The sequence below is a fragment of the Erigeron canadensis genome, chromosome 5 (assembly GCF_010389155.1).
Source record: "Erigeron canadensis isolate Cc75 chromosome 5, C_canadensis_v1, whole genome shotgun sequence".
NCBI lineage: Eukaryota > Viridiplantae > Streptophyta > Magnoliopsida > Asterales > Asteraceae > Erigeron > Erigeron canadensis.
The window spans coordinates 31,711,876-31,731,027 of NC_057765.1; the positions used below are offsets into that span (position 1 = coordinate 31,711,876).

At 29.7% G+C, this 19,152-nt stretch overlaps 1 protein-coding gene across 1 annotated transcript; it reads right to left on the reverse strand.

Moving 5' to 3' along the window:
- On the reverse strand, positions 1 to 3,418 carry LOC122600146 (transcription factor bHLH123). The gene is made up of 7 exons (XM_043772812.1): positions 3,025 to 3,418; positions 2,190 to 2,865; positions 1,951 to 2,055; positions 1,578 to 1,643; positions 1,398 to 1,463; positions 1,220 to 1,273; positions 1 to 627 (listed from the first exon to the last, which is right to left on the reverse strand). The coding sequence occupies exons 1-7, from the start codon at positions 3,273 to 3,275 to the stop codon at positions 484 to 486; spliced, it is 1,362 nt and encodes a 453-aa protein (XP_043628747.1). The 5' UTR covers positions 3,276 to 3,418; the 3' UTR covers positions 1 to 483.
- Between the last annotated feature and the right edge of the window lie 15,734 nt (positions 3,419 to 19,152).

Below are 19,152 nucleotides of genomic sequence, written 5' to 3' on the forward strand. Positions count from 1 at the left end.
GATCATTAAAAGCTGCTCAAATTACACTATCTCTTAAAATTTGAATTGTTACATATATCACATATATAATTGATCAACGCCTAATCTAAAACATAATTGGCGAAATTGAATATTTTTGAATTGAGTTTAAAGTAGGTTGTTAGCTAGGGTTCGATTAGGACTATGATATCAAAGATATTCCTACCAAACATTGGTTAATTAATTAATGATTAAGAAGGCTACAATTATTACAACAAGACTCTTATTCTTGTACAAAGATATTGGCCAAAGTTGCATCATTTTGCCTGTAGCTGCCCCAACATCAGAGATTCATCATCCCTCCTTTTTTTTTTCTTTTCTTTTCTTTCTCTATCACCGTTTGTTTTCTTTCTCTTTTTTACCTTTCTATCTTTATCATCTCCCACTTGCTCGACCTTCTGGTTTCTCATATATTATTTGCACATTTTCAAATTAATCAATCCTTTGTAAAAATACCATTTAGTCTTATCGAAACGTTCCACCAAACGTAGGTGTCCAAAAATCAACCGTTGTTTCATGCGTCACTGGAAACGTGCTTGAAACAGGCACTAAACATAGCCCACGATTTCTTAGGTCTTGTCTAGGTTCTTCTAGCGGTTTATCTGGTGTCTACATGAATCCGACCCAAATTCAAATTTATCGAATGCAAATTTGCCAATGAAAAGATTTATAATTTTGAAGGGAGGATTATTACTTTGGATGTAATTAACTATAACAAAATATTTATTTAATGTAAAAACTCGTAAAATGTTTATATTATGTAATGAATTGAACTTTCAAATCATGTTATTGGATATACATACCCCACCAATCAAAAACTTACAACCATAACTGAGGTTTGAAAATTCATTACATGACATAGACATTTTACGAGATTCTTATATAACATAGATATTTGGGCATAGTTTACAAACAATGTTGCATTTGTTCACACTTTTAGTTAGCGTGAACAAACTAAAAATTTTGTCACGCTTTTATGTGTGTAAAAATATGTTGAGATAAAAGTGTGTAGAAAGATCTCCACACTAAAAAGTGTGTAAAACTAAAAGTTCACAGTTTTTAGTGTGGACTTTCATAATTATTTTATAACACCTCATTTATAAGCGTGGACAAATAATGCAACATTATTTGTAGTGTTGGTTATATTCACAGAGAATAATACCATTATAAATTAATACTATAACTTTGTATATATATGTACCTGTTGTTGTTGTAACATCTGAGCTCCACTTTTCATATATGGAGTACTTAGAACCTGTAAACAAAGATAATTTTGTATGCACAAGTTGAATTAGTTTACTTAAAAATGAATAATGATATAAGGAATTTAATACTCGTAGTTAAAGTCACAAAAATTAAAGCTAATGAGCTAGACTTACACTAACTTGTTCATGCAAAAATTTGATGTATAAAATAGCTTCAGTCAACACAGATGCGGTATCCGTCTGAAACAAATGAATATATTTAAGTTTATATTATTTCGAAAATAAAAATACTACTAGTATTATAGATGTGGAGATTATTTGGAAAATTAAAAACAATCAAAAAATTGATCATACTTTCCCGAAAGGTGAAACTAATTGTTGGAGTGCAGTGATTCTGTCCCCCATCTTCTCCTTTTTCACCTGATAAAAATCCAAACACATAAATCTTTCATTTTTGTGGATATAAATTTGTAATCACACAAATATTTTTTAGAAAGTGAACTTTAAAATTGTACAATATTATTTTTTTTACACTAAAATATGTTCCACTGACCGGTTTCAAATATAACAGTGGACATATGTTGCTTTAACATATCTTTACTCTTTTGTGTTACATTTTCTAGCTAGAAAAGTTCAGCCGTTGGTATGTAGCTAAATTGCTAAAGTTATAATTGACTCTGAAACATTATTAAGGTACGGAGAAAAAGAAGAAAAGAAATGATAGTACCTTAAAAGCTGGTAAAGGTGATTGGTTTTCGGTTCGAGGTCTTTTGGTTGATGATGAAGATGATGATGATTCGATAGTGCTTTCTTTTGGTATTTTGGATGTAATCTGTCATGTATATATAAATACAAAAATTTACCATAAAATTAGGAAATTTCAATAAGAGAACTTAGGGTTTGGGTGATCAATTCAATCCTATCATTTACTAGCATGTGGTCATTTTAATAGATTCTTTTTGTTACCTTTGGTTTATCTTCAAAACTTGATGAAGGCAATTGCATTTGTAAAGATGGAATAAACCCAGATTGGATATCGGTTACACTGTTTGGGGATGCATTCCAAAAGCGTGCGTTATTAGTAAAGTGCAATTGGTTGCTCCCCATGTCAGCCAATTGCACTTTTGAAGGAGAGTTCATCCTAAACTCTTGAGACTGAGGAGAAAACTTTGGCCAACTAGACGTTGACAACTCACCACCACTGACACTGACACCGCCACCACCACCACTAATTGGCACACTCATGCCATCATAGTTTGATTGATACAACGAATAACCTAATCCTTGGTTTTGATCAAAGCCGGAATCTTGTTGTTGTGGTTGTTGATTGTTATCTGAACCGAATAAACTTTGCATAATAGAAGAAGGACTTCCATATAATTCCATATTTTGAAAGCTTGAATTCAATCCTTGGCATGTGGTTATGCTTTCATTATCACTATCCTGCATCGGTTGATCCAACTGAAAGCCCCTAACATTGATTTGCTTAAATTCCGATGACGAATCTTGTGAACTAGTTGAATACATCTTTTGTGCCTTCCATTGGTTATTTCCAACCTGAAAATTGCTTGTGTTCGAGCTCAAACTATGATCTTGATCTTGAAGTAAATTCCGAAAACCACTATCACCTTTTTGATCTCCCCTAACAATTTTAAAAAGCAATTACTAATTAAAGATAAATACATGCATACATATATATTCCTCGGAATAGTGGATGAAAAAGAGAATAAACTCAAGACTAGCTAGTTATATTTATGCAATAAAGAGAAAAAAAGTTATCAGGAATTGTTAGTGGACATACAATAAAGCTTGATTCCAATCCAACGATTGCGGAAGTGGTTGTGATGAAAGTCCCAACCCCATCATGTGTAAGCTAGTGGTGGCAACACTACTGCTGCCAACCACGGTGTCGACAGCGGCTGCAGCAGCCCCGGTGGTTGAGGTTGCGGTGTCGGAATCTTGGAAGAGATTAATATTATTGGAGTTGCTTACTGAAACTGAATCCAAACAAGGTCTTGTTCTTGAGGATGAAACCCACCAATTATCAGCCATGTCAACTAGCTGTGGCTTCAATGGAACTATATATCAAATGAAATGAAAAAAAAGGGGTTTGGTTGATCTTAGTATTTATATGTAGTTGAAGATGAGTTTAGAGAGTGTAAAGAGTGGGGATGAGAGTAAACAAATGAATGAATGAATTGAAATGACCAGAATATGGTTGACTTTTCTTTGTTCAAATGAGATTTTGAGTAGACAACATAAAAAATCTTGTTGAAAAAAAAAAAAACAAATTCAATTGGTCATCTCTATTGATTTAATGACCATATCTCATTCTCTTTATTTTGTTTTTTTCTTCCTTATGGGCTTATGGCACTTTTCACAAATATATGATGTATATCGAATATATTTGATTTCAAGTATAAACGATGCGAAAAATCTATCTACGTTCCATCAATAAATAACTAAAAAATATTGCCTCTTCTATCAACATGTGAAACTTTTATATCAACATCTAAAACGTATTAATAAAAAGACTAGCGTCGACCTTCGGGCCTTAATAAAATATGTCCTTTGCCACATATGTAACTACATACGTGATCAGTTCCAATTAATCCACTAAATTTAGATATCCATCGGAATCCCGCCTATCCCTCACTTCGATCTCCTCCAAAGCGTTTGAGAGTTTATATATACATGTAGAAGTCACGTTCATTGTTTTTGAGCTAAGCACCGCACGTATAAAGAAACGACATGTTGAGAGATTTTGGAGAATTTATTGATATTGAAAAATGAATATTGAGAGTTAATTACAGAATAAAGGGAAATACAAGTATATATATATATGCTAATACGGTTGGTAACCGCCAGAGCCGTCACTGAAGATTTATAAGTGTTGGCCGAGCGCCAAAAAAATGACCATAGACTAAGCGCAACAAATAATTATATGTGTATATATTTTTTGAACAACGAGTTTATATTATATAAGCTAATCTTTAAAAACGATGATAAATGTTGTATCAATAAACATAACAAAAGTAAAAAAAAAAAAATACAAAATCATAAAATTAAAATTTTGCAGTTAATCGTTATCTATAAAAAAAAAAAAAAAAAGTATCACTAGCAAATTAAAAGAAAAGTGTGGACAAGGACAATTTGTGATCACTTTGACAGAATGAGAGCATCGTTTGACTTCGATTATTATGACTATTTAGACTTTTTTTCCCCTTTATAAGACGGTATAAGTTTTAATTTTATATCTATATAACATTTACAAAAAAAAAAAAAAAGTTGGTCTCCCTTAAAAAAAAGAGTCTCGGCCCATCGCCCACTTTGTCCACCCTATAAACCAGCCATGGTAACCTCTTCTAACTAAGCATCTTCTAAACTTAACAGTCTAAACCCTTTAACTTATCATATGTACATAACTGATCCCTGTATTTACATAATGCCACAATTCATTAGACTTTGATGGATTAAAGCTTGGGTCTTGTGCTTGTATCTTGTTCCTTTGGAATTCTTGTATACACTGTGAACTTGATGAAGTATGGAATCCACTTGTATCTTTATAGCACGGCGCACGCCTAGCTATATCCCCGTTGGAGTCGTACACAATGGCGCAAGATATTGATCAATCATTAATTAATAATAATACATGTATGTAAAGCATGAAGAACATGTGATGTAAAAACTCGATCATACATATACTCAATGACACCTTCATCATGGCTCCTTTCAAAAAAAAATATAATATCTCTCCGATCAAAAAAGTATCATGTAAGCATTGCGCACAAAATGAGTGAAGTCTGATGTTAACTTTCAATTGCCTCTCATATATATAATTGAACATTTAGAAAAAGAAAGATTATTCGTGTATTTCAAAAAAAATTCAAATAGTGAAACATGCTAAGATAACTAATTTAATGAGTCTAATGGAGTGTCACAATACATTGAAAGTGACATGAATATAATATATAAATATATACCATAAGATTAATATAATGCTAGTGAATTTCACGATCAATCAACTTTTTTGGTATATGGTATACTTAAAAGATTAGAGAGATTAACATAGTTTTTGGAAGAACATAAAAGATTTATCAAGAGACACCAGAGGCCCGTCACTTACGTCACTCTTCTCGATCTTCATTTTGAGTTTTTGACCATATATATCTCATATCTGTTGTTGAAAATTGAAATATTATAATTATATAATAATATGAATATGAAAAACGGTCAACGAATGGAATCCACGCAATTCCGCAGCATGCTGAAATACTGGGGCCCATTGTTGTACAGATTTCAGAGCCTGAAAACGACGATATTCTCAACTGTTTTTTTCCCGAAATCAACATAAACACAATCAAACTCTAAACGCATGCTGTTTTCATTTATGATAAATACAGTGATTAAATCGAATATTTTCATTAGATACAACTAGATTTATGCCCGTACAATGTGACGGCGGAGGTGGTGACGGTGGTGGGGCGCAGTGGGGACGGTGATGAGGGCGACGATGTTGGTGAATGTAAAAGTAATTGATGTTGAATGTGATATTGTAATTATTTTAAGTGTTGGAAGATCTATACCTTAAATTATTTCATACCCTTTATTCGATGGAGATGTATGCATTGTGATTCAAGTCTTTTTAAGGATTTCTCTCTTCGGGATGATTTCGGGTATCATATGACAATGAGGAATTGTGGATTTTAGATCGTGGTCTACATACTGCTCGATTGGATTTTATCGTAAGTACTCGATTATTAACAACTAATTAATCGTCGTTCTAAAATATTAAGTTGAAAATAGAATTGAAATAATAAATACTCAATAAAATAGAATAAAAATACAACGCATCTTTTAAAAGGTACTGTATATAAGAATTTTGCTAAAAATACGTGCAAGAGTTATTCTTAATAATTCAGACAACCATAACATTACAAATACCCCATGTCAAGTACTACACTTTTGTGCGTATCTGAATCATATTAACAATAATCTTAGAAAACCAACTTCATTTAGGTGGTTGATCAGGAGTATTTTCTAAATCAACTATGTGGATCCGGAGGTAAATTTTTTCCCGTGGTCTCAGGTTCGAGTGTTAGGTTTCTCATCTCAAAGTATTTTTCATGAGAAAGGGGTTGGAGGTCCAACAATTTATTGATTAAAATTGACTCCAACACGTCTAAATCGAAACTAACTTTAGAAAGAAAAAAACAATAATCTTAGAAGTTATATGTTTAGCTAAGTAGCAAAAAAAATCCATCTAGGCATCTAGGTATATGCTATTAGATCAAAATGTCTTCGCCATATCAATGCTAAAACAAAAATAATTTTTTAAATAAAAAAGAATAAGGTGAATTATACGTGTTAGGGTGCATGGTATGATATTCAAAGTGTTTTTTTTTTTAATTTTACTTTGATCCATGCGCGATGCGGCGGAAACTGTGATAGTTGTGTGGTATTGGCGGCAATAATTGATATTGGCGGTGTGGTTACGATATAAATGTAATTGATATAAAAATGATACTGTAGTTTTTTCAAGAGTTGAGGGATAGATTTAGTAAATTATTTAACTAAGGGTATTTTAGGTATATAGGTTAATTATAAATAAAAGCTTGTAAAAAAGTAGGGGCGTTATGGGTATTTTAAAGACTTAAAAGCTTATAGGAAAAAAAAGGTATTTATACTTTATTAAGTAGTATAGATAAAACGAACAATATTTTATTTTTAGAAGTGTTGAAAAATATGTAATATTTTCCCTTAGCACCCCTTAAAATATTTTCACTTACATTATCTCTCGAACATTAATGATTATAGCACACTATCAATCTTTTATCTTTTAAAATATTTCATTAACCCTTCACATCAATTATATTTACATGGTTATCAACCCTTTACATCATTTACCACTAACAGCCGCCAACACCACCACATCATCGCCGTCACAACCACCACCGCATTGCGCAGGTAACATGCTATTTTGTCCGAATATATATAGATTTTTATGTTTTTATATGAAGATATATTAAACTTAATATATTCATTTTTTATATTTATATACCTTATAAAGCAAATATTTTTTTTTTCTCCTTAAATTTTCTGTTTTCAAAAAGAAGAAAATATCTTTATTTGTATAACTATCTTTTTAACTCATACCATGAAATACCTACATTATGTGTTGTGTAGGTATCATTTCCCTTAAATCTATATCTATAATATAAAATACCTAGCTAATAAAACAAACCTCTTTTTTTATTATTATTAAACTATAAGCTTTTGATGTGGAAACATATTTTTTTCATCAACTACACTACCCTTTTAATTACATACGTTAACGTCACCATCATATCACCCGTCGGCGCGTTGCGCGGCTACCCCTCTTGTTATATTATAAAACATTTGAAGATTTATTTAAAATTTAAAAATTTAGAAACACCAATATATGGATATGGCAAGTCATTGTTATGCTATAAGATCAATATTAATGAGTTGTTCAACATTAAAATTGTAGTGATAATCAAATTTAAAGTAACACTGATTTTTGGTGATCGGTAGAACGAGATGCCTGCATTTTTAGTTTTTGTCAATTATACCTAATGGTTGAGTTCATTTCTAGTAATAAATCAAAAGATATTTTAGAGGGTACAGAAAATCTATATATTGATTAAGAATGTAAAGTTTACTTACTTGAATTTGTTTTTGCGTTGTAAAAGTAGATTTTGTGCTTTTAAATTAAATCTTGAAAAAACATGTATATACATGTTTTTTGAAAACTATGTTTTCATAATAAATAATCACTTTTTTCATTCAGATATTTTTTAAATTATTAAATATAATAATTAAATAATAACTTCAAAGCGCAAACTTAAACATAATTAAATAATAACTTCAAAGCGCAATCCGAAACATCTTTTTGGTGCACGTTTAAAACAAAGAGTTTTGTTTTTGATTCAACGAGTAATATATATTACTCATACGAAAGTATTTCTTTTACCAAAAAAAATAAATTATTATATGTCTCGAGTTCAAGACATGGAAAGGACATTGAAAAATTTTTACAATAAAGTCTTCCAGTGAAGCAGGTTTAAATCCTGCAAAGGGGGCAAGGTTTTATCCCAATTAAATATCGTGCCTTCGGGCGGTTCGATCAGTTGAAGTTTCTCTTCCTATTAGGTATTGAGGATGAGAAAACTCTCTAACATGAACCTAATTAATACAGTGTATGTTAGATTCCCTATTACGAATAAATGATTACACCTTTCAAAAGAATAGATAGTTTAGAATTTTAGATTTAGAAGTCAACGATAGAGAAAGGGTTGCTCCCCACCTTCTACATACATCAATCCAACGGTTACGGTTCGCTTCACAAAAATATCGAATGAAGTCAGCTCGTGTAAGCATGAGATGGCATGTGTCCTATGGGGTACACTTATTAAGAACTAATGTTACTATAAATATAAATAGTATGCCGGTTGAATAACAATTTGAAACACTTAGGAGGTGTTTGGTAGGAGGCATTCATAGAGAATTGAAATGTAATAGATAATGGAAATAGTGAGAAAGAGAATGAGTATTTGGAAAGAGAATGAATTCCGTTGTTTGGTACCCACAGAGAATCAATGTATATAAAAAAAGTTAAATTTTAAATAATAATACATTTATTTCATATAACATCTTCAAAAAAAAAATTTTTTTTTTCCATTCTCACCCATTCTCTACAATTTGTAAAGAATGGAAAGAATGGAATTGATTTCTCTTTCTCTTTCTCATTCCATTTCTTCGTCGCAAACAAACAAGGGAAGTCTTTCCCATTTCCTTTCTCCCCTTTCCATTCCATTATACAAAAAACCCCCTTAAGCTTTTGTAATCGGCTGTTAGTGAAATCTAACATTATATAATACGCTGTATCAACAAAGCAAGAGTCAAAGATCTATGTAGATTATTTCCAATTTTATATAAATTATAAAGGAAAGAGTAAATTTAGATAAATTAAAGGAAAAAATACACAAAAAGGTAACCTATTTACCAAAAATTTCTAAAAAAGGTAACCTATTTAGTTTTCGTCTATTTAAAGGATCTAATTTTCATAAATTTCCTAATAAAGGGAACATCGTTAATTTTTGACACCAGGCCTCTGTTAAGTGTCACACCACCACCGGTCGCCGCCGAGGAATCGCCGAAAAATTGCCGACAGGCACCACTACATCACTATCTCCACCTTATTCCACTCTATCACCTCTGTTTTCCAGTGATTAAGTGCATAAGTCGATAAATTGAATCTGAAATCGTTGTGTTTTTGTGATTAGAAATCATTACTTTGATTTTCAGACCTCGAAATCGAATATTAGTGTGTTCTTCATTCTTCCAACGAGTTGTCAAAATTTCAGGCAACGTTTTTGGACTGTAAAATTAGTTAGGATTTGTTCGAGATTGAATTTAGAGTAGATTGCAACAGGTTTCATGTTCTAATTCGAAAAGACGCAAAAGTAATCACGATTTGAAATTTTCCGGCGAATTGTCTAGTTTTTCAGCGAAGGAGATCGAACTTACTTTTGGTTAGGTTTTGTACGGAATTAATTTCTGAACATGTTACAACCGATTTCAGGTCCTGATTCGTAAGAACGAGGGAGTAATCAGAAGTCAAAGTTTTTCCGGCGTGGTTGTTGCATTTTCAGAGGAACAGGAAGGGGTTCAGAAGTTCAGGGGTTCAAAAAGAAGGGTGATGTGGCACTTAATGGAGGTCTGACATCAAAAACTAACGATATTCCTTTATTATAAAATTTATGAAAACTCGATCCTTTAAATAGACGAAAACTAAATAGGTTTACCTTTTTAGGAATTCTATATAAATAGGTTTTCTTTTTATGTATTTTTCCCTAAATTAAATTTAAGATCTTTAAGACACAAGTAATTTCATTTATATATTGGTAGAGATAGGTTTTGAATTATATACAACGAAAAAGGAAAATCGACGTATTTGTTGTAGTGTTTCAAGATATATGTAACATTTGTGACTTTTGAATACATTGACTTGTAACTAAATGTACTTAATTTTAATGATCTAATGATAATCCCGAGCATTTTATTGAGCCTTATTAGCGTAATTTTAAGTTTGTTTATGTTTACGCCTTAGTTTTAGCGTTTAGTTAGATAACGAATAGCTATTGGTTGAAATTAGCTGAGCAGAAGCCAATATAAGATCAATACGTTGATGAATTGGACACAAATTGAAGTAGGGTCTTCGCCTATAAAAGTCTCATTCCTTGGCAGCCTATGTGTGGCATTTCTGAAAAACAATCTTCACAACAAGGTTTTGTTGCTCATATACACAGCTTAGCCTATAAAAGATCATCTTTGACTGATTTTTTAGAGTCGAAAGTTGTTGGTTGTAATTTGTCATTCAACTTGATTGTTTAGATATGTGTAGGTTGTCTTGTTCTATAACAACCTTGAATTTTTTTTGTTTAGATTCCTTCCTAATAAAAAGTTACATTGAAGAATTACCATCTATGTTAAAGTTTAATTCTTTATACTTACTTGTTTACTTAATTTCATTTTCTAATCTAACATGTACTCGTATAATAATATTAATAATAATAATAATAATAATAATAATAATAATAATAATAATAATAATAATCTCCCAATAATACTAAACCAGCCACCTAAATTATTTTTTAAAAAAATTACAACCATTAGATGAAAAACTAAAATAAATTTTAACCTTTAGATTGGTTTCCCTACCTCACCTTCCTTTTTTAAATTTATTTATTTAGATATTTAAATTAAATTACTATTTATATTAGATTTAGATTAAAAGCTATATTTAAAGATTTACATTAAAGATTTTTATACAAACTATCCAATAATCGGTGGTAAATCTACTTGTGAAATAGAAAACGATAATTTCCGTTAATTTATGTATTTAATGTATACAATTACTGGATGATAAAAGAGTAACACATCAAATATTTATATATTTCAAATAGTTATTGTCAATAGTCGAGATAAACATTATATACAAGTACTAGGCATAATGTATGCGATAGCTATTTTGTCAATAGCTAGATGAAAATTTTATATTATGAATCATTATAACTTTTTTATGGATTTTTTTATGAATTTTAAATTAGTAATGAGTTGTGTTAAAATTCACAAAAGTTTGTGCATGAATATTAGGGGACTTCACCAATCATTAATACATGATTTGGTATATGATAGAGGCTGAGACTGTGAAGTCTTTGGTTTAAATCTTGGTATGAGTAAAAATGTTCTAATGAATGGAGACATGAGTTTTGTCAGAATGAGTTTTCTCTAAAATTAAAGTTAGGTACAGTAGAACCTCTATATACTAATACTCAATAAATTAATAACCTCGATAAAACTAATAATTTGTCCGGACCCAATTTGTGACAAGTACAAAATTGGACACCAATAAATAAAATAATAAGATAATAATTTTTTAAAACCCCAAGATAAATATATAAGTCTCATCAAAACTATAAATTAATAATTCAATAAATATTCTAAAATTTTAATATTGTTTAGTCTAAAATGAATCTATAGTCATTTGTTTTTTTTTAACTTTAAATTTATGTTGAATACATCTTTAAATTTCTACATCGCATTTAAGTTGAGACATTGTCGCAACAAAAAGTTGTGAATTCGTTGTTAGCCGCTTATAATGCTTCTTTTCGAGTGATTGATTTCAAAACTACTGTATCATCCTCAACTTCATTATCAACTAGATTTTGAACAGTATCCATCACAAATTCTTTAATGCTTTGAACCTCATAATATTCATTATTTCACCAGGATAATCTCGCAAGTCATTCACATCCGTTTTGTGCTCATAATGCATACACGTAATCAAGCTCTTAATCTCACGAATGTCTTTTTCATAATTTACATCGTTTAAATTACTTGAGCCGATTGAATTCATGAAATGAATTTTATCGTGTCAAAAGCAATTTGATTTTGGACTCTTGTGTCATATAATGTGTGAATGTACATTGGATACGAAAATTTTGGAAGTGAAACATGAACCTCTTTAAATTAATAATTTATTAATTTAACGATATAATAATATCTCGATAATTTAATAAAATATCTCGATTCCAACATTATTAATTTATAGAAGTTTTACTGTATATGGAGTAGTATGCCGTTGAGCCCCGTTTTAAAAATATCACGAGACTTCAAAACAAGAGTATAACGAGTCAATTAAACAATATATAAGTACATGATTAAAAACGAAAACAAAAAACAAACAAAAAAACAAACGTTTAAAAAAATATACAATATATTCATTAATTTTAAGCCTTTTACAAATTATATATGAGTAAAAACTAAATTTTACTGTTATGTATTATAGATACAAATATATTATTATTTTTAAATAAAAAAAGTACATTATACTATCCATCCATAGATAAGTGACATATGGGGTGGTATTTAATGATTTTGATCATTTTAATATAAACCATATTGCTAATATCATGTTGCTTTGCTATACAACAAACAAATCACACCAACCATGTACAATCTCTATTATAAATAAAAGAGGATTGTTTTTAAAATATATTTTTAGTAAAAAGTTGATGTGGCAAACTAAAAATTTTTTATACACCTTATTTTTAAAATAGATGATGTCATATAACAAAAGTATTTCTTTTTAATTTAACAAAATTTTTTTATTTCTTTTCCTTCCTTTCCAGTTTTACCATTTAATTTTCACGTATTATTTTCTCTCACGTATTTTTGACCCGCATCATCTCAATTCGCAAGTATGATTCTTTTATTAGTAATTGTACATGTATCTTAATATTTTCGACTCTCCGTTTTTTTTTAAAACTACTTTTATATGTGTGCTAATTCAAATATCCAAAAGTTTCAAGTACACAGTTGTATTAAGTTCAATAATATTAACATCAAAGTTCACCTATTACAAATACTTTTATCTTGTATTTATAATAAAAACATGTTTTTAAGTACCCGGATTAAATCCGGGTTGATTAGCTAGTAAATTTAAGATTCAAATAATAATATCATTATTTTTTTTAGTATTTTTATCTAATTTTACAATATCATTATATATAAAGATATAACATACATATTTATTTAATCATTTTTGATACGAACATTTATTGAATAATGATATCAATATATTTCAAATATGTATTATCTATAAATTATACTAAATATGATAAAGTCTTTTGTTATTTTGATAATGATGACAAATACTCTACTTTAGAACTAACAAATATATTGTTAGGAATAAAATAACATATCTATTGAAATTATAAACTTTTGAAAAAATAAATTGTATAACACAATTTGTCATATACTTGTCCTTATATATTTTTTTATTTATCGCTTTTCAACTAATTAAATAGATATTATATTAATTTCTTTGTACTAAAATATAAATTATATTATGAAAATAATATAATAATAATAATAATAATAATAATAAGTTCACCTGCGTATTACGCGGGAAAATAATCTAATAATAATAATAATAATAATAATAATAATAATAATAATAATAATATATGTAAGAAGATTTGTAGACAAAATATAATAAATAATATTCTAATTTGGTTGTGAATAAATTTAGCTAATTACTACACTATATATTATAAAAAGGGGAAAGAAGTGGAATGTGGATTGACTAAGAACTACTGAACTAGGATTGTTGGGTTTGACTTAGGTTCGTTTCATGGACCACGTATATAGACATGTTGTGTACATAGGTCAACACGTTTAGTAGACGTTAAATGATTATGTGACCTAGATATTTATTTGGATGCAAACTAAATGGTGCTCGTCGTTTTGACTTTTTGCAAAAATTCTTCAATAATGTCGTCTCTTCCTCCATGTTCACATCTCTATAACTCATGATCAAAGTGTCAGTTCAAGGTTTTTTAGACTCTAAACAAGACTAATATTAAAAGCCTCCTTTTGAAGTCTCAAACAACTATTTTGATGGTTCTACACGAAATCATTTTTGAAATTTCTATCAACAATTTTGATCCATATGATTAACAAAACCCCTAATTAGGTTAGCATAGCAAACGAGAGCATATAAGTCTTTTAAAAAAAAGCCAATTTGTTATCGATGCTTTCAAGTGTCTTATGCAATTACAAACTAAACCCAATCACTAATCAATAAAATAAAAGGGATAATTGCAGAAAATAGAAATCACCTTTCGACCAATTCACGAAAATAACAGTGATCTTTAAAAATTGTATTTTTTAGAAATGAACTTTCATTTGTTACCGAAAATAGTAACATTTGACATGTAGACATGGTGACGTGGACATTTTTTTGATTACATGACATTTTTTAATGACGTGACATTCTTTATAACACAAAAAATAGAAACGATCTTTCAACCAATTTACGAAAATAACAATAGCCTTTAAAAGTTTACTTTTTAGAACTCTAATTTATTGTCAGATTACTCCAATACCTCGTCGGTGTTGGATGTGGAGATGGTTTTTTTTTCGATTTCTTCAACAAACTTGGAAACCGTCAACAATTTGTTCGAGTTCGAGTTAACCTCTAGACCTTCGCCATCTAGATATATGTCATTCGCGGACAAACTCTTCTTAAATTAGCCAAATCCGGCCTATGAAACTCTCGTCTCACCTTGAACATCCTCGGGATCTCTCTTCATAAAACTACTAAATCAAAAATAGTTAGTATATATATAATGATAATAAAAAGACGAGGAAAACCTTTAAACATATTCATACTCAGTAGTATACATATAATGACAGAAGAGTTGTTGAGGAGGGAAAGAAAAATCAAAAACATCGATTAAAAAAAAAACTGAGTAGAAATACTTTTATTGTACTGTATAAGTCTTTTAGTTTGTCCCGAAATCTCAATCATTCCTCTCAGAGTCTCGGGTTTATAAATGGGAGTGGAACGGCACACAGTTACCTTAATTTTATTTGATAAGAGTAAAAATAATTCATATTCTTAAAAGCCCAAGGCCCAAGATGTAGGAAAAAAATACATCCCTTTCAAAGTTTGGGGCCTCATCAACTAAATGGGGTCTTAAACACCTGCATAGCCCTCCATACTAATTAAGCCGGCTCTGAACTCATGTTTGATGTTTTCTACGTTTTTGTTTTCTTATTAAATCTCAAAGTATAGTTTTTCTATTTTTTTACAAACATAGAGTTAAAAGCCTAAAATATCAACATATTTTTTGGTTCTACCTAGAGAGCTAGCTGATACTTATTGACCTATGTAAATGAACTTTGAATATTTTTATAACTATGATACATTTGATCGAATTGCAGTGAATTTCAAAATTTTGGTTTTCGTTGTCGACAATCTTTATTTTTTTCATTGATTAAACCCTTGTTATGAGATGACAAGTGATATAATTCAACCAATTCATGTCAGTGTATTTCAATATTTATACACGATGATAAAAAATTTCATGGATTTTTATGTATCTACATGACCAGAGGCGGTACTAAAGGGGGGGCAAGGGGGTCCAATGCCCCCCTCCAAATTTAAATTTTGTCATGTATTTTTAATTTTTTTCATCAATTTTTAAAAGTTTTCTATAAGTTTTTAACATTTTGCCCCCTTTTAAATTTATTTTTCATAAGTTTTTTAAGTTTGCCCCTTTAAAATTTTTTCCTGGTACCGCCCCTGTACATGACTACATGCAATACATTTGTAGAAAACTAAATTTGCATCTATAATTTAGATACAGCACGATGTAACAACTTCAACTTATAATTTTATTGTGAGTATTACCAAGCTTGTGTAGTGTTTTTTCACAATCCACATATGCTCAGTATATACATTTAATAAACTTCAAATGATAAACATATATTTTTCCCTCCCCCCTTCTAATCACCTACAATACGATCATTTCCTTATAAATACAATATATGGTGTCAAAGCTAAGTAGGAACAAAATGAGACAAACAAATTACAATACGACTAAGTATTGGCGGAACTAGTGAAAGAGACCATTGGTTTTATCATTCATTTCGGGTATTTTGAAAGAGCTTATTTATTTACTTTTTATTCATTAGTTAAAACGAAATAAGTTTATTCAAATTTTCTTCATGAGACATAATATATATATTTAACTCCTTCATATGGGCTTTTGTGAAAATCGGTATGACCTTCAATAAGCTAGCCCACGCACTCCATTAGAGTCCAGAGTGACGATATATATATGTATATATATATATATATATATATAGGGAGCCTTATTTTGAGAACGCATTTTTTTTAAGAACCTTGAGAACTCTTAAATTATGTATTGAATCACATGTTTTTTTGTACATTAACATGTGAAACGTTATAAAAATACATGTTGTAGAAGAAAGTTTTTTCAAAACCTTATATATACCCATTTGTTAATATGTGAACGAAAATGTGAACATATTTATTCACAAGTTCACAAAAGGCTATTTTGAAGGTTTTTTAAAAAATTTTCTTCTACAACATTCTTTTTTATATCATTTCACATGTGAATGAACAAAAAAAACATGTGAACAAATATATTATCTAAGAGTTCTCATGGTTCTTACAAAAAAAATGGTTCTCAAAATAAGGAAACTATATATATATATATATAAGGTAATGAAGAGAACCACAGCTCGATAACACAATTGGATATCCATCGACTTATCTCGTATATGCCATGTGATGCTGGTGAAATACTACTCCATAACAAACAAAATTTTATAGAAAGTATGTACATATAATAAACAGCATGTGCACTACTACTTTTCTTTATATATTGTGTGGTCTATTTTATTCTGGACAAGTTGAACCAAAATGGTATATTATCTGGACTCGAATGTGCCTGGTTGCAGATTTTAAAATATATAGACGGTCACAGTGACAACTGCTAAAAAATCAAGTTAGATGGTAAGAGTTTTTGCCTCTTTAAATAAAGATCAGGTTTGAACTTTGACATGGTGTATTTAATAATATATTACACTTTTTTCTAAAGGTGAATTTCGCTTGAGAACTTCGTGTCGTGATAATATAGTTTAGAAGTAGGAATATAAGTAATGTAATATTTGTTGCTTAGAAAAGCAAAATAGGTTGTTTGAACTGGGTTTAATGGATTTTGTAGTTTCTTTTAACATGGTACTATTTGATTTACTTGGTACTCCTTCCGTCCCATTTTAATTGTCATGTTAACAAACTTTGACCGTAAATAACTTTGTTTGTGTCATGTACTTTTCGTTCATATAAGTTTCATCAACTAACATATAGTACAAACAAAGTTATTTATGGTCAAAGTTAGTCAACATGACATTTAAATTGGGACGGAGGGAGTAATTGTTTTTTAGTACGGTATCACCTTTTAACGTGACGTCGTCATGAGTAAATCATAGACACATTAATTTAGTAGCATATCCATATCTAAATGTTTGAACTCAAAAAGTACACCGAGGCAGAGATTAGAACTAGCAATGGGATATTGGGCTTCGGTTGCTATACATGTATACTTGTAACGTTTTCAGCCCAATATATATATTCACTCAAAGTTCGGGCTTCATAATGATTTGGCGTATAGAAAGTAGAAAGCATCATCTGGGCTTTATCTGATGTCTTGACTTCAGTTATTTCTTTTAACTTTAAACAAAATAAATTGCTCTATAAACATTTATTCAAATAAATAAAATTTGAAATAGTCATTTCTACTTCGAAGAAGCTCTCTAGCGCGGACCCGGTAAAAAAAACGTAAATTAGACCTCTCGTTGTCAAATCACGACACAAAGTTTTCATTGAAATTCACCTTTCAAAAAAAGAAATAAATAAACTACTTTATGAATTAGTTTAATAAATCTTACATTTAAAGATAATAGTGATATAGCAGAATAAAAGTGATATAGCAACTAAGCAACATCTCTAAAATACTGGTCATTTATATTCAAACTTATTGAACCTTAATTATTAGCTTAATTCCGTGCGTGAGGTTAAACTTTAGGGATTTGATATTGAGTGCCCCTGGGGCATTGGCTATTTACATTTAATTAAGTTAATAACTTCCATAATTATATAGTTCTAATATTGATTGCATTCAATGTAATTTACTATGACGAATTTATGATTGATTAAATGCTACATTCATGATTGTTCGGTTGGAGGGACCTTTGAGTTCTAGTTGTGAGTTCCAGTCTATAAGATGGGACCTGTAGTTCCGTAGTTAATAAGTATGAATCCAAACTCTAACCTGAGTTCTACTATAAGGACAGGACAAATGGGAACTTCAGGGATCTCAAATATCATCAATCTTATCTTTATTTGTGAATATCATTGATGTCAATATTAGACTAAACAAAATGGAGACCTCGGAATAATATATAGTTTTAACTGTTTTGATCGGATACAAAATCTTATTCATAACTACACTTGTGATTTTTTTTTATTTTATTTTTTTGAACGTTAAACATTTTATTGATGTAAATATCTAACAAGCAGCTAGAAAAATACGTAAGACACTACACTTGTGATCTTAATGAGTTTACTATTCTTGTGATCTTAATGAGTATAATTTACTATTCTTGTGTAACCTTGATGAAGTACATTAAATTCTTATTAATCTTCCTTTCCTTTCTTTTATAGACAAAATTAATTTGTACAAAAATAAATGTATTCACATTTGCAATGTAACTACAATAACTTAAAAATTCATAACCGATTAATTAGATAATTAAGGATTATTTCACATAAATTCCTTCTCTTTTTTCTCCCTTAACGACATTTGTCGAATAGAACATGTCCTCATCATCATCTAAAGGCAAAGTTGGAAACTCATGACTCGGGATCGGATTGACAAGTAGGGAAGTCGAGAGTTTTGGAAAACTTGGATCGTAATCGGGGAGAACCCAAATTGAGGTTTCATATAGAAAAAAAAATTATAATTTT